Genomic DNA, 22431 nt, shown 5'->3' with positions numbered 1-22431 from the left:
TCATCAGTCTATGGGCATTGGGTTTATAGAATCAATTCTCTTAGGCTTGGTGTTGAGGATTTGGCTAAAGTAATTGGCAAGTCTAAGCCCCTAATTGGGCAATGCATGACTAATGTAGTGAGAACCTTGGTGGTGTTTTAGTCTTACCCTAAGGGGTGTCTAAGTTAGCTGTTGTCATCGTAGGCCACCACAAGCCTTGGCCCCTTTTGTAAGATGGCTAATTTTTTGTACTTGGGGTTTTCTTTGGGCCCATCCTTTTGTGGAAGAAACAATTACGCATATTACACAGACATATTGAGGCAAATACTCATACATAAATCAAGGAAAGCACTAGCACAAAGCATTTTAAGGGAGTACTAATGGGTGCTAGCATCGGCAGTAAGAAGCATTAAAACGGATCGTTTCTCGCTTACCAGCCCATTTTCATGTGCAGTATGTGCATGTTCTACTTATGGCATATTCGATGAGGTAGACAAATCACTCCTGCTTTAGGACTTGTGATAAGAATTGAGTATACATTGGGGAGAAGTGCTTGCCGTAATGGTCATTGGTTTCTTATTGTATAAATTGTCAAAATGAGTGGTGGTCCAAGCTAGTACACTCGATAGAGATTCTAGCTCATTGAAGATTCTAGAGTGGAAGTAAAATCAAACCTATTCATTTGTTAAATTGTAATCATCTTAAGTATCAACAAATGAGGTAATATCTCTTGTTTCAATCCTACTTGTTGTTGTCAAGAAGCATTGAAAAAAAATTAATCGTGGTGATAATGACATTTCTATCAAACAATGATTTTGATCATCCATCAAAAGGTTAGGAATATGATGGCTGTTCTAGATTGAAGTTAGTCACACATGATACTATAGCCAAACATCCTACGTCTTCAAAATCAAAATATATATTTATTGGAAAGTGTCACAAACCCAAAGACCCTTCGTAGGTTGGAAAGTGTCACAAACCCAAAGACCCTTCGTAGGCCAATTCCATGAGGGGAGGAGGGACAAATCCATTTTTTGAAATTTGCTTTTAGGCATACGGTACACAACCATTCTCCATTCAAAATTGACTTAATCCAAAATGTAAAAGACTTGTTGTACATGATGAAGAGTTGGTTTAGTAAATGAAATTTCAATAATCTTGTTCATAGGGACCCAAAGTCTCCAAAACATGTTGAATATAGTCAAACTATTGAAGTTTGAGCATGGATGGGTTATTGTCTCTTGCACTGCTCTTACTGATGTATCAGAGTATGTAGCAACACTAAGTTTTATCCCAATTCGAACACTCTTGCCCCTTTTTTTTGCAAAGGCTCAATATTTGAAGCAAAGGTAAAATGTACCACCCAAAGAATTTAATACATCTACCAAGGTTAAGGAACCCTTTGGTGACACAAAGTCAAGAGGAAATGAGCAAAGCAATCTATAATCCAAGGAATTCTCCACAGAGCAGTAATTATATTAAGACATATAGATTTGAGAACTCTTATATTAAGATATTTATAGATTTGATCACTCTTACTTGATTTATTGGATAGGATTCAATTGTTGATTGATATTTATGTGGATGATTTACTGGACTATTCTAAAAACACTTCATAATGAAGGATTTGAAAATGGCATGATGTCTTCTTAAGATTCATTTATATTATATAAATATAAACCTGTGAGACTATCATAAGAGAATTATCCGAGTATAACTTCACAACAAGGGGGTTTGAATCATTATTATCTTGGTGGTACTCAACTGATGCATTACCTGTGATATGATGTTTAATAGTGTAAATACTTGGAGGATTGATGTATCCAATGCTTGCAATCCAACATGATTTGAGCATGATCTTTAGTGGCATCCTTCATTGGTTAGTGCACCTCTATACCACTCTCTCTCCTTCTTCTCCTTTTTTAAAATCTTGAGCATTTTTCTCTTCTTTGCTTTGCTTGGTCCTTGTGCTACCATGACCTACCATAACCAAAAGGCCAAACACCATAGACACTTCCACCACCATGACCAGCTCCTTTGAGTAGATTACTACATCGCTAACTTCTCCCCCCTCCCTCCCCCCCTGCCTCTCTCTCTCTCTCTCTCTCTCTCTCTCTCTCTCTCTCTCTCTCTCTCTCTCTCTCTCTCGCCTTCTCTTATTGCATACTCATTTGAACTAAGGTGCCCATGAATATAGAGAAAGCAAGTATGAACTTGGTATAAGAGCCAAAGTATGAGCTTATGTTGGACTAACATGCACTACTTTTTGAAAGGTAGTAACTCCCAATAAAAACAAAACAAAATGCTTCTCCTATGTTCAACTCACAAATGTCTAGGATAATAAAATTCTATGTTTAATTCATGGATCTTGGATGATAGGAAGTTTTGAGTTGCAAAGTAAAAGTTATGCATGATCACTTGTTACAATTTGCTAAGGAGAAAAATTCAAATAAGCAATAGCAACTTATACTGATACTAAGTCTATTAATAGTCTGCATCATGCATTGCACCGACTACCAGTATCCACTTAAAATTCCCTTTCCCACTCTCTCTCTAAAACTCACTCTCACTTTCCCTCTCCCATCCCCCTCTAGAATATATTTTCCAAATCAACCATGGGTGGTCTTTCTGTCGTCATACTTTCCTACTATTTGAGCCATTTTCCATTCATTTGAGCATATAAATTGTATAAGGTTCCTCAAGTTAGGCAAGAAGTGTGAAAGGCCTTCATCCTTAATAGATTTGAACTTTTGAAAATGCCATTTAAAGAATCCACTTTGCCTTTCTAATCAATGATAGCTTATCTTTTTACACACTTCGCATATGAAATGGGTAAGAGTGCTTACGGTGGGCATAGAGTGCCACAAGCCCTTATTACTTGCTCAGATTCATATTGGCCACATAAGTATTGGAATTCCATTTTCTCCTCTAATTCAACCATGGACCGTTTTTCACACTTTCTATACCAAAGGAGCCAATTTTCACAATTATCAAAGCCATCCTCAAGCTGTGGTTCATTGTTTTTCTCTCCGACATAGTCCCCCTACACCGCTCCCATTGCTTCACCATTGCAATATTTTTGCAATCGTTATGATCTCCCGTGATGCCTTTGCTACAAAACCAAGAGAACATTGGCATGACTTGAGTAAAAGGTGGCTGTTTGAAAGCACCATATAACGTGTAAAGTACGAGCTCTATTAATGGCATCATAGTCATATCCATTTTTCTTTGTACTTCATCTACTCTTTCTCAATGGAACACTCTATGCAGTAGTAAATCATTGCTAAGGCTTAAAATGTATGTCAATTGCACCCCTATGGAGAGGTAGCTACCTCTAGCTCCAAACTATGTTACTGCATCATGGGCACTCTATAGCCTATATTGAGGACATGTTGATTAATGTTAACAAAAAATACACTTAATTAGAACACAATATCCAAAATATTCCTCCTTTGCCATGGCTACTTGCAAAGAGATTCCACATCATGTTTATACCATTCAAGGATTTCAACCTTAAAACAAATTAGAATTTATGAGTGAGAGGAAGCACCATCAGGCCACACCCAACGATGTTTTACTATTTCCTATAATTGGGGATTAGATTTAGTTAACTAATCCTAATACAATAGAAAAGCATGCTGGAAAATGAAACTATACAAAATTATAAATACTGTTGGATTTATTCAGAGAGTAATATATAGATTGAATTTGTCTTTTGTATCCATTTTAAGGCTAATCAAGTTACGAATATCACCAAAGATCAATGTTTGAAAACCATTATGCAATAGGTATATAATTGTGGAGAGCATATTTTCAAATATTGTTAGTTTAAACAAACTAGGAAAAACTAGAAACCAAAAACCAAGAAACTATGGAGAATGCTTTTAAATGTGTGTGAACAATTGCAACACGAGATTGTACACCCTGTAAACTATAGCAAACGTTGTCAATTGGCTATCTTAGTTTCAAATGACTAGATAGTTTCAAACAAAACTAGATGGAGCATGCCCTTAAACATGTGTGAACAATTGCAACACGACATTGCACACAACGTAAACCACAGCAAATGTTGTCAATTGGCTATCTTTGGTTTGTGAAAAGCTCAACTAGTGTACTTTTCAATGAACACTAGCTTGCATACATGTGTAGAAGGAATTCTATATAGTCTAAGATACATGCTTCACATGAAAATAACATTTAGATTAATGATAATATTCAAGAAAGAAACTTCAATAAATCCCTTGCTAGAAGTCAAGAAGCACTCATTTTTGCTACTTAAAAGTTATTTGACCGTGTGAATAACATTGATATATTTTTAGAGCCCTACCGTCTTTGTTTTTTCCTTCTTGAGAATAATATCACCATTTTTCACATAATGTTATGGATCACTTATACTTTTTCTCCTTGGATTGCCCCTCTCCCCCTAATGTATATCGCATTTGTTAGAATTTTTGCTTGCACAATTCATGCTCTATGAAACTAGGGCACAAAGATAAATGCATTAAACTAGTCTAGAAAGAGAAACACTATTTGAAAAGAAACATTGTCCATAATCCATAACCACTGTGTCAAAAAGGAAGAAATCTTTCCCCAAAAGGTGAACCAAAGATGGTAAGGCTCCTAAAATATATTGATGATGCTCTCATAATCAATGCAACAAATGCGTATTTTTTGACTTCTAGCAATAAATTTACTCAAGATTCCAATTGTGAAAATAAGGATACATTCCATGCAAGGAACATAACGGGAACAAACTCTTCAATTTTGATGATGTACATTCTTTACACTGATGTTACAACATCGACTAGCCTCGTCTTCTTAGTTATTTATAAAAAGGAACCAAATTTCATCCTAAGAGAATACATGCCAATTTCTCTCAATGCCAAGATGACATGTGGCTAGATTGGATTAAAACACATCTTTTATGCTTGATGATTAATATAAGACATATGATAAGAGTAGAGTAGGAGAGACATCCCAAAAGCTATATAAATTGCTAGTTTTGTTGCACGAAGGTTTTTATTAGCCACTCATGAAAGGTGTGCTCCTTAAAAAATCTCCAAACTTGTTTAAGTTGTTGGCTCACTTAAATGCAACCAATGCACCATCTACATAAGTTTTTCTTCTTGCTAGGAGACACTTCTAATGCATTCAATTTAATGTAGTTCCACATTCCTAAACATAGAAAAAACTATCTAAAGGCTTAACTGCTAGCAATTCTAAGAATGATATTGTAGTGAGCCTCTTAGCTTCCCCACGTTTTAGGGGTCAGTTGACCACCTTTCCCGATGATGGCTGCTTCATTTTCTTTTTTTCTAATTTTTTTGTTTTCCCCCTTGAAAACCTGATAGTGCCAAAGGAAACCCTCATCCTTATTGTGCTTATGACTACAACTGAGGTATCACACATGAGATTGTTACGAAAATTATTTTTCAAAATTATTTTCTCACTTAAGATAAATATCATTATGGTCTTGCTCATTTGAGACCCTAGACGATATGTGGATGCAATGTTCATTCAAGCAATTCCGCAAGAGTCTATTGTCATGTGTATGTCTGTTTCATTTCATGAACGAACACAACACATCCAATTGCAAGGATTTCCTTAGTTTAGGGCTATAGTTAAGTATTCCACAAATCTAATGAGCAATATTTCATTTGTCTCTAGCCTAGTACATAGACAAGTTTATTATACCATGTGGACGTTGTGCGTCTTTATTAATGCTTCTATAATTGCTCGAGTTATGGCCTCTTTTTTTCCAAGTCCACAATGAGCTACAAGTTCACCTCACACAAAAACAAAAAAATTATGAAGTGCCTTAGAAGTCCAGGCTAGTTCAATTCGATGCATTAAACAAGAAAAGTAAGAAGAGTTTAAACACACAATTACACCAACTTCGTGACAAAGTAGGGATTTTAAGTTAACAATCAAAGAATAAGATGTTCCCAATACTTTAAATGTTTTTAATGCAATAAAATTTCCCAATTTATGGGAAGAAAAAGATACAGCACATGCTAACAATAAGAGGAGATACCACACACAAATCAACCATGATGTATGCATATAGACTCCATAAAGTAGCACTATCACTTGGGTATGGGGGGATCTAGCATAGCAATCTCCATTTGCTACTCTTTAAAAGAGAGAGGATGCCCTCAAAGTATTATGTCCTAAGTAAAGACACCATAACCAGCTTCACACAAAGCGTACAGTCCCAAGCAAATGAAACGTATGTGTTTCTCTCTGTAGTAATGGGATCAAAACCATATTATCAACATAAAGCAATGCACCTTAATCTTACTAGTAAGGAACCCACATCCCCATGCTCCATGAGTGGGGTGCACCGATTTCCGGCCCAATATAATGGGCATGTGAACTATTAGAGCACCTGTAAAATGGGCTTAACCATACAATAAGATAGTACAGAATGTGTAATCTGTAGGATCTCATGCAATCACAGAATCATGGTATGTCCACTAGAAAAAAATAGTTTATTGATGCACTAGTACAGTTGTTCAGTTCCTCCTCAATACCTGACTATTTTACCAAAGGCTGTATATTGAAGCCTCTCTTAACTTTTCCTTCGCATGAAAGAGAACCTTCAGTTATTTGTGCCTGCAACCATGTTTCTACAAGCACCACCAGCAGACTTCAAAGCAGACTCATTGCCACAATGCCCCATTAGATAACTTACAGTAGGGCAGTTATTTGTGCCTGCAACCATGTTTCTACAAGCACCACCAACAGACTTCAAAGCAGACTCATTGCCACAATGCCCCATTAAATAACTTACAGTAGGCAACCTGAGAGAGAAAATACTGCTTGAACAAGCTGCCATTCGATAGAAAGGCAGATTTCCTAACTGAAGGCCGCAATGGTACCAGTACCACCAACCATTGACTGGGGCAATCCAGCAGGTACTGCCTGATTAACTTCAACTTTTGGCCCGGTAACCCACACAGTTCCACCCAATGGTTGATTTTCTTGTCGATGGGGACTAGTATCAAGCCTCATACGCTTGCCTTCTCCCAGTGCCGTGCCCCTAGATGAATGCACATTGCCCATAGAGTCAAGCACTGTTGAATCGTTAACCATTAGAGCTGAAGTATCACCAGGAGATTGAGGGGGTTTTGAATTCAGACGATACTCTGTCTCTGGTCTTCGACAAACCTTTCTTAGAGGCACTATCTCCTGCACCAATGAACACAACACTTCAGAAATATCACATTTCACATATTGCATTTTCTCTCTCTCTTCTTTAACTCTCTTCATAAAACACATCTAAATTATCAAGGATCACCCAAATTATTGTTGAGACAGCAGACCAGTTGTTGCCTGCAAGTTCAGCCATCCGCATTCGTCACATCCACAAGTTATTTCACAACATCTATTGTTCCAAAAAATTCATCGTGAACAGCGGAATTCAGCTACCCTTCAACTACACCACTTGAAACTGTCACCATGACTAGAGTATTGGCTCCGGAACCACCTGTACTGATGGGAGTACTTCATTGAGGTATTTGGCTTGTTTTACCAGCAAGCAACGAACTAAAGACCATGGGTATGTAATCTCTTCGTATTTATATGATGTCAGATGAGTACAATAGTAAACTTGGCAATATTTGCTTGCTAAGTTGGAAGGTGAAAAACCTCTAGACAGGTACCAGAGGAGCTCTCTTAACAGAGGCAGTTGGGTTTTCTGTTGGTTGATGGACCTAGTTGGCATGGATAGCTTGTTACTTACAGTTGATCGACTTCTCAAGGAGGACCAGAGGCATCTACAGACAGCAGTACTACTGTACCTTGGTGGACTCAGGACTTGAACTTGAGAGGAGCTCAAGTTTGTATCTAGAGACAGCCTGGAGTAATTTCAGGGGTTCTGGATGTTTGTTGTGGATCATGCAGGTTGCATAACAGGTTGAAATAGACCCACGAGACTTGATGCTTTTCAGGGCCTGGACGACTCCCAAATTCAGAGGGGGGGACTGGAAGCACACTGAGATTATACCTAGTTGTACGGTGTGCCAGGAATGTTCATGATGTCATTTGGTAGTGCTATTGGAGGATGGTACTGTAGTGTACCGTGCTTGGTTCTTGAGTTGCAAGAATATAGCAGCAATGGACATGGAGGTAAACCATATGCTTTCAACACATTTCTCAAATTGTTCCTGGAAGCTTCTGAAAGGGAGCAGATGGAAGGCATGTGTCTTCAGGTCACAGTGTAATAATGGGAGGGGGTGTTAGAAATTAGGGTCCATTCTCCTACCTATAAGACCCCCCATTTGAGCAGAGCACCGGGCCCTGGTACCAATATAGGTCGGGGGGCATGAGAGTCTGCTGTGTGTGCATCAGGTTTGGATGCCAGATGGGCAGATCTAGATGGAGGAAATATCCACAAGGCAGGTAGGTGGACAGCACTGCAGGCTGCCACACAGAAGACCTAGGGCTGGAAACGGAGTTCAAAAAGACTACATACGTGTACAGAACAGGTATGGAAGGTGGATCAGTATGTACAGAGGCCTGCAGGCTGCACAATCATTGTACAGAACATCTGCAGGGCCTGGGAGAAAACAGACTGGTCAGCAAACTTGCAGAAAGGAGAAGCAGGGCTGAAGCAATGGCTACAACAGGCTGCACACAGACATATGGGCAAGAGAAGATAGCCCACACGTCGGCGGATTGGTAGGTAGCTACAGCAGGAGCCAGCAGCCTGTGCACAACATTACAGGCTGCCAGGCGGCAGTCCTGAACAGGTCGGCAGTAGGGGAGACTGGCCTTATATAGGCCACGTCCAGTCGTGTGAACACAGATTCGGTCGCCCAGTCTGTGGCTGCTTCGCTGACCTACAGACTGGGTCGGCCAATCTGGAGGGCTTGAAACCCTCTATAAAAAGGCCCCATTGTGGGGGCCTTTTGGGAGTTCAGACTGTAAGCATCCCTCACCTTCTGGCGCAGTTTCTGGAGCAGAGCTTGGTGCATACACACAGCCAGTAGGACCGCACACGTCTGCAGGAGAGTGCTGTCCAAGGAGCTCGCACACAAATTGCATAGTCTTGAATTAAGTAGTTGACCTACAATCTACGATCTCCTCCGGAGTCTGTAAGCTGGTGTGAATCAGCAATATGGCTTTCCCTTTTCCCTTTCTCTACTGTTTTTTTGGGAGGCACGTGAGGGCATGCAACCAGCCCAGGAAGTATTTGATGGTGTTGTACCTGTAACTCTCTCTCTCTCTCTCTCTCTCTCTCACTCTCTCTCTCTTTTTTGGGTGAAATCCATGTATCTTTCTATTAAAAAGAAGCTGTCCCCAAAGTGGGGATCAGCAAATACAAGATCAGAAAATTTCATTGTAGGACAAGTACACAGTGTAATCTATGTGACGAACAATCAGGCAACCATAGAAGGATTGCCTGAGTGACATCCGGAAATAGTAGAACATGGTAGAAATAGGCTCTTGAAAGACTTTGTGGTTCCTGTCACAGTTTCCCTCAGAGTCTTCATGTAAGACTTGCTATAACCTCTAATTACAACTTGCATTTTGGAAACAAAAGAATCCCATGCATTATCAATATCAAAGTGGCTCTGAGAAGAAACAGAGTGAGAACCATGGCCTTGAAAACAACATGCTGCAAATCGCTATTGTTCACAATCAGATGTCGCCTTTGAGGCAGTCTATCATTTGGCATATCATAACAAGATAACCTCAACCATAAAGGTGCATGATCTGAATGCACAAAGGCATAGTCAATCCACATTTTGCATGTAAAATCATCATTTTGTTGTGGAGCTACACTATACCAGCGATCCAGATGTGCCTAATAAGAAGAAAGGGCATTATGTTGGAAAGTATATCCTGGTGACAAAGGCTGCAATTCCTTCCAAAGATCAACCAAAGCAAGATGCATCAGTAATTGAGACCATGCATGCCTTTCAGGGGTTAACATATGAGTATTTCCTGATATAATGTCACCCTATTGCGGAGCATTATTGAAATCCCCACATATAAAGGCATGATATCTCCATGGATATCGTTGCATGGCATTCCAAATTGCAGTTCTATCCCCAGAAGATTGAGGTGCATAGACAGATGCAAATTCAAACACCTCGCCTTGAAAGATGCATTGAAGAATAATCCATCTGCCTTGATTATCATTCAAAGCAATAACTGGCCGAAGCTCATGCTTGATCAGAAATACTACACCTAAGAAAGAGTGCTCCCCAACATAGAAGATATCATATCCACAGTAATGACCTGTCTTTCCTGCATAGACATGTTGATTGTGTTCTTGTAATGCCACTATGTCAGGCTGAAATCTATTGATATACAGCCACACAGATTTCCATTTCCTACTGTCACACCCTGAAGATTAAGTGTAAAGCATTTGACATGAGCAGTCATATTTACATATATTTATAGAAGAAAAACAGCTATGTACAGCAGCAACCTTCAGGATGTCAACCCTGCATTTCTACCTCAGGGTCAGGGCCTCTTCCTTGAGAAGAAACATCTGCCTGAGGAGTGGACAGCAAAGCAACAACCTCTTCTTCAGGGAAGAGAGTTCTGCTAGCTATCACTGCAACCCATGTGATCCCAATTCCTGAATTGACCTCTGAAGAGTTTCCACTAGAAGATGCACCATTCCAAGTGCAAGGGAGTGCATTCCAAGTGCAAGGGAGTGGAGGTCGTCAAATAGATATAACTTTTCTTGGACTTTGTCATCCATCAATTGGAAGTTTCGGTCCTTTTGCTGAGGGTTGAATAACAGGAAGCGAAGGGGAAGAAGCAGTCCCATTTGAAACCACTGGAGCTTTGCCTTTATCCAGATTCACAAAAAACTGTCTATTACCTCTATTTTTATTCCAGAGCATCCTTAGTGGGCATCTAAACAGGCAAAGTGACAGGAGACATTTTATGCTGACTCATTGGAGACATTGCGAAGCCATGTGCCCAAATTTTTTATAGTCAAAGCAAGCCCCTGCAAATAATCCCCATTTCAATTTATAAAAAGCACTTCCCATGTCAACATTGTTCATCGTGACTGAATAAGACTCTGGTGTGGGATTATCAGTATCCCAAAGAATGCAAAATTGATTTGAGTTGCCATTAGGCCGTGGTAGGCAAACCACTTTGCCAATAGTCGCTACAATTTTAGGTGAGAGTGAAGCCATGCATTGCGGGAAGTCTACAACTTCAACCCAAAGTGGACATCGGTGTCGGATCAAAGCCTGAAAATCCCTTGTGGGAGACCATGGCAAAACGTGCACCATTTGCTGCCCAAAAAAGACGGGCGAATGTTCCAAAAGCATTTGCATGTGAATCTCATCTACCATAACGACCTCAAAAAAACCTCTAGCTGCATAGTGTACCTTCCAAACAAATGAGCCAGCTAGTGTGCGGGTCAACCAGTTGCCTACCTCAGCAACAGGTGGCATCCGACCTGGGAGAAATAAAATAACTGCATTTTTGGCATATTCTCTAACCGGATCCACAATTTCATCCACTTCAACCATGAGACCAACCGAGGGGACAGAGTCTTTCCACTCTTTCCTTGTGTCTGCAAATCCTTCATGCATGACATCATAAACCAGTTGTGCTTCAACAGAATCATGCAATGGGTCATGCTTACCCTCAGCCTGCTTTTGCTTTTTGCATTGAACTGATCGATCCTTTTGAAAAGTTTTTTCATAAGAGTATTCAGCCATGTCTTCGGAAGAGGATGGAACCCAAAAAGGAGGTACCTATAATGTGATAATAGAGAAAAAACAGTCCCAAAAAGAAAAAACAGCCCACAGAGAAGAAGGAAATAGTGTATTTGCAAGGAGAAGAAGGGGAAAGAGAGATGTAGGGATTTAGAGAAAAGAAAAGACAAGTTCTGTAGAAGAAAAAGAGAAAAAAATCAGTAAAAGTTTCCAGATGAACTATTTTTCAGAAAAAGAGGGGAGATTCTGGCAATGGAAAGAGTACACAGGACCCAAAAACCCAAGAGGAGAGAAATGCGAGCAGAGAGCCCTCAGAACCAGCGTATAGATGCAGTCCGTGAGTAAAACCCTGCATAAAAACGACCCAGGAGCAGGGAATCGACTGGCAGCAGCAGCCTGAGCACGGCGGGACAGGCCGTACAGGTCTGTACACCTGTACGGAAACTGTACGGAATTATGGCGGGCTGTACAGCAGGTAGTTAATGCTCCAAAATGCCGTTTTTTGAGCTCTGATGTGGCGCAGCAGGTAGCTGATGCAAACGGGCTGGTTTGGGGGGGCTAGGGGGCTGATGGGAAGGCTGGAGCAAGGGCTGCAGGTCCTCCCTCTCTCTCACCACGCACCACCACGCGAACACCACACACACACACACACACATGTATATATATAGACATATATATATATATATATATATACACACACCACATGAAAAATAGATCAGACTCGCCGTGGGAGATTGCCAAAGTAGTTGGAAAGCGAGCCTAGAATGCCAAAGGTCCAAAAAAGCTTGCCAAAGGAAACAGTTGGAAAGCGAGCCTAGAGGCACTACTGAAGAAATAGCAAGAAATCACGAGTGACAAGACAATTCGCATGATGCGATATCCAAGGACGAGGCATCAAAACCCTATATAAACCAGCCACCACTGAGATATCAGCCGGGGGTAGAAGAACTCTAGTGATGAAAGGACTAATTGCTAAGGCGATACATAAGCTCCAACCTCGGTACTGGTAAAAAGGAATAAAGCATCTGAGAAAGATAGTGCCAAAGGGGTCGATAATGCATCCCCAATCCTGTCTGGCCGCCAAAGGAAAAGGCAATAGAGTACCATCATCATGAAGCACACACCACCAAGTGTAATTTCTTTGGATGAAATAAAAGGCGAGCACCTAGGTTCTTGCAAAGCAAAGGGACGATGAAATGCCCTTGACCGGTGCAAGTTCTCACCGTACAAGGAATTCCCATCCAAAGAGTCACGACCATGGCATTTGAGATGAGAGAGAATCTCCTTCCAAGCCAAGAACATTTTAGAAACAAAAGGACAGCCTTTAATAGTACCATCGATATAAACCAAAATGAGTCCCATGGAGTGGATGCCAGTGCCCAAAAGCAATAAATGGTCAACTATAGAAGTAAATGAGACATCATAGCAGCCCAAGGCTGATCACCCTGCAGAAAGTGCAGCCTTTGTGTGCCAAAATATGAATATGAATATTCAATATTTTCAAGCCACCGTGCATCTTTGGGAAACACAGATGCTCCATAGAGAGTATATACCTAGATGAGTCTAAGAAAATGCCCAAACGCATCCTCTAAAAACACAACACTAACATCATCAGCGCCCAACAGTGGGTGTAGACCATAGTACAAACATATGCTCTCACACATACAAATCCACTCACCCACACATACTTGAGCATCCATTTATACAAAGTCTTCGTATTGAGTTTCTATCGGCACTCCGGAGGTGAAGGGCTGACTCAGCCATAACGAAGGCTAGCTCCATAGAGAGTAATCTAATTCCCTTACGGCCATGCTTTGAGCACCAGAAAGTCTCCATAATATTAGACATGAAAGAAGAGATGTATTTTTTATCAACATCATCAAAGGCAAGAAAAACTGAATGTAAGCCACGAAAATTTATTGCACAATTCAGCGTCGAACATGAAGAGGCAAAGTGGCTAACTTCCAATATTTTAGTTTCTTCTTGAGCTTTATAAGTACCCAATCTGTTTTTTGACGGTGAGTGATGGTCCATCCCAAAGGATAGCCAAGATGACGAGCAAGCTAGTTGGGCAGAACAATTTCCCCCGGTCACAAAGAGCTATGCCAATCCTCAACATGCAAAAGTAAAAGCTTGGACTTTAGAAAGTTTACTTGCAAACCAACAGCTATTCCATACAAGGATAAAGCCTTCATGAGTTGCGAAAGATGGGATACGGATGGATCCTGAAAAGATCCAAGCCATTCAGGAATGGCCATAGCTAAGATTGTGCATGAAGTCCATAGTTTCCTAGCCTATGTTCTTACTACAGAAGATTTATCATGCATTTTGCAGACATAGCCGCTCCACTTAATGACCTTACTAAGAAAAATGCAGCTTTCAGATGGGGTATTCCACACAAGAAAGCATTCAGCACACTCAAAGAGAAGCTGACCACAGAACCAATTCTAATAGTTCATGATTTGTATCAGCCATTTGATGTGGATTGTGATGCCTGTGGGGAGTGTGTTGAGGCTGCATTGCATCAGAATGGTAATGTAGTGGCCTATGAGAGCAAGAGACTCCGAGACGCAAAGAGATATCTAGGGATCTATGAGAAAGAGTTGCTAGCTGTAATTCATGCCCTCCATACATGGAAGCATTATCTTTTCGGTGCAGACTTTACAGTTGAGACAGATCACCAAAGTCTGAGATGTTTCTTGACTCAAAGAAAGCTCTCCGAGAAGCACATGAAATGGGCAAACATGCTGTCAATGTATCATTTTCAGATTGTCCATACTCCGATAGCTCAGGACAGAGTGGCAGATGCCTTGTCTCGAAGACCCCAGGTGAACAATGTAACTATTGCTTATCATAGGGATTTGGAAGACATGAGGAAGCAATATGCTAATGATGCAGATTTTGGTGAGATTTTACAGCAAGTGAAGAGGGGCAGTCCACCAATCACTATTCCCTTAAAGATCGGTATATAATGAAAGATGATTGCCTATGCATCACCTAGGAGATGAGGAAAAAGATTTTGGAGGAATGCCATGCACCTCCCTATGCTGGGCATAGAGGAATTACAGCAACAACTCTTAGAGAGGTATTTCTTTTGGCCAGCGATGCGGAAAGATATGCATCAGTTTGTTACAGAATGCCTAACCTGTCAGAAGGTCAAATATGACAGACGGAAGGCCTAGCCTACTTATGCCTCTCCCCGTGCCTCAGACACCATGGGAAAGTATCGCAAAGGTCAGGGAATGATGGGATTTGGACTATCATTGATAGATTCAGCAAGCAAGCTCATTTCATTCCGGTATGCAAAACTATAAAGGCAAATCATATGGCTAAGCTTTTCATGGCATAGATCTTTAAGCAGTATGGTATGCCCAAGTGCATTGTCAATGACCAAGATCCCACTATGACCAGTCTATTCTAGAGAGCTCTATTTGATAATATGGGGACGAATCTGAATTTTTCTTCTTCTTTCCATCCGCAAACAGATGGTCAAAGTGAGGTAGCAAATTCTATAGTGTTGGATTTACGGAAATGCTACGTGGCTGACCAAAGTTCAGACTGGGAAAAGCACCTACCATTGGTGGAGTTTGCATATAATAATACAGTTCACAGCTCCACAGGGAAAGCACCCTTTGAGGTCATCTATGGGAAGGTGATTCTACCACCTATCCTAAGGACCAAAGATAAAGTATTTGCAGCTGATCAGTTTGTCAGAGACCTCCAGATAGCTTTCAGCCAGGTTCAGACAGCAATAGAAATGTCTCAAGAAAAGCATAAGAAGGTTACAGATAAGCATAGGAGACAGTTAGATCTCAAGGAAGGGGATTGAGTGCTTTTGAAGTTAGGCTCCGCAAGCTAAAGGGGCAAGCAAAAAGTGTATGCAAAGTATCTCCCAAATACTATGGCTCTTTCAAGGTTATAGAAGAGATTAATTAGGTTGCATACAGGTTGGCACTACCAGAGCATTGGAGGATTCACAATGCTTTTCATGTTGTATCATATTGTACGCAAAGGCCCTCAAGGCAAGGAATTACAGGTATCTTATAAAATTCAAAAACTATCCGGCATTGGATGCCAAGTGGATGGATGAAGACATGTTGTTTGATCATCCATAACTTTTGGATATTTACAAGGAAGCTTTTAGTTGAGGTCAACTGAATACAAGCCGAGGGAATGTCACCAAGCTGTAAATACTCCAAAGTCAAAGTTCCAGTTGATCATTTACTGATCATAATCAATGAGTTCTTCATTTATTTAATTATGTTCAAAAAGTTACATTTATTTGGTCAAAGCATTGACTTCGGTCAAAGATACTTAACTCCGATTAAGTAAGCCTAACCTCGGTAAGGAAGACTTGTCCGGTTAGGAAGACTTGGCTTAGGCCACGATGGTTAACTACAGTTAACCACAGAACCGGACAAACACATAGAAAATGTTTCTCTATCTCGACCTCCCCCATCGTGCATAATCTGCAGGACCTGCTGCTCTCTAGGTATGTCGACCGCTCTCCCAGCCTCAATCTGCAGCTGATGGGACGAGACTCGTATCTGTTCGATAGCAATCCGCAAGGTGTGTGAGACTATCCTATCCTCGAGGTACTGGGGCCTGATGATGAGACCATGCTCCGATATCCTCAGAAAGTGGTCATGATAGAACTCGGTCTTGGTGAGGAACTCATGATCCCCCCCCCCCCCCTCCCAAGCCCAAGATGTGTGAAGCTGGAGAAGGTCTAACCGTATGACACAATTAATCTCATCATGTGGAAGGAGCTCTATTGGTGCATCCATGCTGTACTAAAAGGGAGGGAGCCTATCCATCTAGATACTGTGGCTATCAAGCCATGTGGACACCGACACAAACCATGCTGTATCAAAGCCTCTCTCTGCCAGGCGTCGGGATGACTCCAGTGCCAATCTCGGTAATCTTCACTGAGGTAGGGTCCAAACTCTGTGGAGAAACGTGACGGTCTAGAAGAGGGTGTCATCGCTTTTCTTCTTCAAGTGTTTCAGAGATGAGCTCCCCTTTCTTTGGTGTTGTGTCTTTCTTTAGCATATCTTTCCATGCAAGCATATCTGCCTTCCCCTTCGTTATTTGTTGTATGAACTCAGCATGTTTCCCTTGTACCGTTGTTTGCAAAGCTGCCATTTCCTTTTTCAGCTGTTCATTCTCTGATTTCAGCACATCAATGAACTTGCATCCTTCCTCTGGCACCTCTTTTGCATCTTTAAGCTGTTGCATTTGTTCTTAAATGGTGTTCAGCTCCTCGTTTAACAGTGGCTGAAACTCCCCTTCCTCCCAGTGTGCACTTGCCTTCAGTTTGTCAATCTCATATTTAAGGGCAGCAACCTGGGCTTATAATATCTCAATCTGAGAGGCCAAATGACTGGTTTTTTCACCTAGAGCACAATTCATGTCCTGCAACATTTTACCTTTTCACATGTCCATTTGGTTTGCATCTCCTCTTGCCATTTCATTTCATCTTGCATTTGGGCTCGGAGGTTTGAGAGCTCGTCTCCTCTGGTCTCTCTCAGCTTCTTGCGTATGCATTCAATTTCAGTGTCTTGTATCTTGCATACTTCCTTGAATGTTTATATGCAAGCCTTGGCATTTGGGTCTTTTATTTTCTCCGCCTTCGTCCAAATGAGGCTATACTTCCGGTCCTTCTCACCTCTTGTTTTCCGATCCGGAGATAGAGAGTGATCTCTTAGTCTAAAAGCTTCGTTCAGCCAGCTAAGAAGAAAGAACCAACGCTGTTTCATAAAGATCTAATTCATAGCCAGATTTCAGTAGGTTCTGTGTTAGTCGAATTTGCTGAAAGTCGCCGCTTAGGTGCTGCATTGTGTTGCAATTGTGTTGCAGCTGCCTGTTGTAGGAAGCTTTGTCGAGTCTTTGCTGTAGTCTAGCTATAGGTCGCATTGGCAGTCACATATTATAGCTTGAGTAGCTCGAGGCTTTGGGGAGTCCTTGGGCAGTCCCTTAGTGCAGAAAAATCTTAATAAGTCCTTGATTAAGGACTTCCCTTGTAGCTCTCAAAGCATATATACAGGCCCAAGATCACAGGAAATTCTTAATAAGCCCTTGACTGAACACTTCCCTTTTAGCTCTCAAAACATCCAAATCTCTTTCTCACAAAATGTGAGCAGGACTTACAGATTCAATTTCCCTCAAAGAGACACTCAAAAGGAACATAGAACAGAAGATTTTGAAGCAAATCTGAGGCAAGAGCTCTACAAGTTGAGGTCAAAATGATGAAGATGCCTCAATGTGCCTTGACTGAAGCAAGGGCTTACACTCTCTCTACAAAGGATAGGGCACCCGAGGCTTCGATATCATGTTGGAGGATCAGAGAGTAGAGTGCACGAGAGATGAGTAGCTGTACACTACGTTGTATTGCAATGAAACAGAAATGTAAACACAAAAGCTGGACTGACCTTTATATAAAAAGGGCTTACCAATAGTTTGTACTGGTCTTGCCTAATAACTACAGGAAACTAGAGCTGGGACACAAGGCATTGAACTTAATTATTTTTCCATCCAATTTGACAATGTAATAAGGAATCGATGTAACAATAGCAACAGGGAGAAAGCACTCATTACCACAACACCATCATGATCATATCGCACCAAGAATCTGCAGCGGCAACCTCTGACATCATGTCTCCTCCTCTCGACCTCTTTCACACGTGCATCATAATAGAGAGCTTGGTCACTGCCCTCCTGGACGACAGGATGCGATAATCAGTACACATTTCTCAAGAATACTTATTTAATTAAAACGACTGACAAATCTTCCATAGTAGCATTTAGTCATACCTAGTTTCATGGTATTTCAGTCAATTTTTATTCAGAAGTTTACCATAATAACTATTGGCAGATTGCCTAGTGTCTTCTGACTAATGAATGAACTAAAATAAAATCTCGTGCAAAAAACTAACCACACCACATACACGCACGCCAAGCCCATGAACAAAGAGAGGAAACCCCACTTCAGCATATTGATTGAAATTACCTGAAAACAAAGTATAAGATCACCAGGAAGAACAGCTATACACTCTGCTGCTTCACATGGCAACGAGCGCTGACGAACACCAGTTCTGACATTGACCCATTCATCCTCCTCTGGACCAAAACCAGCAAATCGCACTCGCACCTCCTGCAGAGGCACACATATCTCTAGCAATCAAAGCGAATACAAATGTTTACACAATCACACATCTTCCCGATGCATACGTTTTTGTCCTAATGCATCTCAAACAGTCGAGTGTCAGTCAGTTACATCAAGAAATGGCAGTTCACATTATGGTACAGGGTCATAAAATGAAACAACCAAGGATTGACTATCAGAGCAATTCAGCATTATGAGAAATATTTCACATTCAACAAGAAGTGCAGAGTTTTTCATAACGGCAGTCAAGATTGACATGCCATGAACACATGATATAAGGATGGCTGAACATTGATCCTTCAATCAAATTAGAAGCTCATAGCAAGAGAGAGACAAATATATGATAATGATGAATGGACCACATTGAGCAAGCATCGTCATTCACCATAGAAGAGTCTAATGACACAAAGCAGAGATACATAGTAACTAAAGTTTGAGCCACAAAATCAAAGGCTAGAAAATGTGTTCCCAAATACAAAATCCATGAAGGCAATGTTTGACTTAACAGAGATCCCCCAGGTCCTTCAAAACCCATGCTTGAAGCTCTAAGGTCTTCTGTAATATTAGTCAGGGCAACTTTGGTAAACTAACGTGATGACAGCAACATAGCTCTTCACTACAGATGCATCCAACACAGCCTTGTCACGTGATAAATGTCTCCTCTCTAAAGCTTCCTTTAGGTACGATCCTGATGATTACAAAAGTTGCTGCTTGCACAAAATTTTCCTTTCAGTGCTGTATCACTGCCTGTCATCAGAAATGGATATCATGTTTGCCTGACTCACCAAGATAAAATTTAATTATGAGTTTCTCCAAAAGAGACTGGGCAGATGATTGAGAAGTCTTGATAACCAAGAGCTGTGGAAATTGAGATAGTACAGATCATCAACACTTTTTATAGTTTTGTCAAGCGTATCTATATATACTCCTTGCTATGACGCATTTTTATTTTCACTATTTGGACTCTACAGTCTAAGAGGCTACTTTGGTCTTTGACAGGAATTAACACATCACAGAAGTGCAGGTGTTAGTCTTAGGAAAGACAACGCAATCTTGCAGTCCAAGCAGCTTTCAAGTATGTCCCAATAAATTGTTTTATTAGCTAGACCTTGTAAAAGAGTATAGCTTGTCAACTTACACATAGCTCCAGGCTGTTACTCACCGGATCACCAGTTTCAAGCATTCTGTGTGCAAGAAATGATTCCACATCATACCTGCAACAATTGTCAACATAAATTCACAATCCTGTTCCATATATGAAAATTCGTTCTGGCAATCCAAAGATTGACTCTGCTCCCAGTGCACAACGCAAAATGTCATAATTTACATTGCTCGATTTTCTTCCAGCCCAGATATACTATTACATACATTCTATGTGCAGAATGCTTCAAGAATCACCTTGACAAAGATGGTACACAAGTCAGAAATCAATCCCCTCTACAACATTTTTGCAAGCATCCATACACAACACACGCACGCGCGCGCACACTTTTTTTTTGTGAAAATTATTTTGCATTATATTACAGAGCCACTATCCCAAAAAGGGGGGAAAGTGCTCAAATATATCAAGAGAAGATGTCAAGATATGACAAGTATACATCATAATCTATGTACTGAGTTTGCACGCACACACACACACACATATATACATTCTAAGTGCATGTTGGAGAAAGAAAGACTTATTAACATCTGCGGGTACCAAAATGATCTATGGAACCAACAAGTGTACATTGAAACCAAAATCCAATATCAGAGTTCCTAAAGCACCTCTAATCCTACTGAAATCACTCCTACCAGACTTCCATGACTTTACTTACATCAGTTCTGAATTCGATGTCCTTGGTTTGGTTTTTAACTCTTTCGTAAGTGTCCGTCCTTGACTGCCTACTTACCTGCCTTCCTATATCCTCGCATTTTTCCCAGTTCAGCTGGTCTCTACTTAAGCAAGCAAGAATAAGGTCAGCTGAAATCCATACTTTGGTATATTTCAGCTTTTTGGGTTGGCGGAAAACCCCCCTCCCCTTATGAACTGAACCTTGGGACTGCTTGCTTTCCAACTTCATCATTGGAATCAAACAAACAGGACATCACATAATACAAGGTACAGCTTTCTAATAATAGAGTCAAAGTCCCCATCTGCATGCTAGTCATCCACAGGTAATCCTCCCGCTCTTGCGTTCACCAATTTCCTGTTCCGCCCTTGTTGTTCCTCAAATTCACTTACCCTGAACTACTTCAACTCCTCCATGTTGAACCCAGTCAGTCACTTCATCCTCTTATCCTATATTTGATAAACCTGTGTATTAATGATTTCATTCAACGTAGATACAAATTGATATGATGGAGATGCAGTACATCATGTATTGCTCCTTGAACATCTTGTGCTCTATTTGTCATTCCTTCTTAACCTGGCTTGAGCTCCCAATTTCCTTGTCTAGCTCAAAAATGTATTCCTTAATCAAAACAATCGCATTTGATAAGAACCTTCATGACAGATGCTCTCTCTGCAAAAAACCTCGAGGGCCTCTAAGTGTTGCTGTAGGCCCACTGCTGAGGAAGACAGAAGGACTATGTCATCCTCATAAATCAATATCTGTATCATCAGGTCAGCCAACAATGATCCCTCGCCTCCTAGGCGGTCAATAAAGGCCGTGATCTCATCAATGTAAAGCCCAAATAATGTCGGTGAAAGAGGGCATCCCTGCTTCACCCCTACGGTATTCTCAATCAAGTCTGACAGGCCTCCAAGGGAGCATAAGAGCCCAGTGACTGACTCATATAAGCTCATCACTGCCCATATCACGTCTCCTAAGATACGCATTTCCTGAAGTCGTTTGGTCATGCGAAATCGTGGGACAGTATCATATGCCTTCCGAAAGTCTACAAAACATGCATAGACCTTTCTGGAATCTTGATCTCGCTTCCTCAATGACTGCACGCAAGGTGAAGATGTGATCAAGGGTGGAATTTTGCCTCCAAAACCCAGCCTGTCCCACTGCCCTCCGCCCATGTGTGTCCGTGTAAGAGCTGATATCTCTCTCTAATACAGACCCATATATCTTGGCTTGTGTTTCACCAATCATGAGGGAACGGTAATTCCTAGTGTCCATGGGGTCTCCTGCCTTGTGTATCGACACAATAGTGGTGGTACTCCAAGCCGGGGGGAAACCATGGCGCACAGCATTATTAAACATCTATAATAGGATCGGGGCTGGGACCTCCTGCCCATGTGCGAAGTGCTCAATGCGTAACCCCTCAGATCCTCGGCGCTCGGATTGTGGAGTCAGCATAAAGCAGCCCGCACATTCTGTGTTTTAAAAAAACCTGCATGTGGTAGGTCTAGGGAGGGAAGACATATCTAGAGGTGCTGAGACGGGACATCGTAGAGAGATGTCGCATGTGTGTGCCAAAAATCCCAGGTTTGTGTAGGCCAAATGCATGAATTTGTATTGTAACACTTTTTCCATATCTACAGCTTGGACCATTTGGAGATTGGTGACTGGAATTCTTGCAAGAAGTGTTGCCACAGATTGGTGTCCTTAGTCGTAGCTATTTCAAATAAATTCTCTATCAGTCAGAGCAAGGAACCAA

At 41.1% G+C, this 22431-nt stretch overlaps 1 protein-coding gene across 2 annotated transcripts in view; it reads right to left on the bottom strand.

The window, feature by feature from the left end:
• Positions 1-6046: 6046 nt before the first annotated feature.
• The window catches only part of LOC147895596 (protein SAWADEE HOMEODOMAIN HOMOLOG 2-like), a 39661-nt gene continuing 23276 nt past the window's right edge, over positions 6047-22431 (bottom strand). Inside the window, exons 6-9 of one of the 2 annotated variants that reach the window (XM_087383664.1) lie at positions 19979-20054; positions 18685-18828; positions 18273-18392; positions 6047-7170 (exon numbers count right to left, since the gene is read on the bottom strand). In XM_087383664.1, the coding sequence (XP_087239790.1) occupies positions 6838-7170; positions 18273-18392; positions 18685-18828; positions 19979-20054 (673 nt within the window). In that variant the 3' untranslated portion in view covers positions 6047-6837. The remainder of the gene's footprint in view (positions 7171-18272; positions 18393-18684; positions 18829-19978; positions 20055-22431) is intronic. The other variant, XM_087383665.1, reaches the window with a different exon arrangement.

This window comes from Dipteris shenzhenensis, chromosome 13 (assembly GCF_047967505.1).
Source record: "Dipteris shenzhenensis isolate YYH24624 ecotype China chromosome 13, Dip_SZ_1.0, whole genome shotgun sequence".
In the NCBI taxonomy this organism is placed as follows: Eukaryota; Viridiplantae; Streptophyta; class Polypodiopsida; order Gleicheniales; family Dipteridaceae; genus Dipteris; species Dipteris shenzhenensis.
This window is presented reverse-complemented; position numbering and strand designations above follow the sequence as displayed.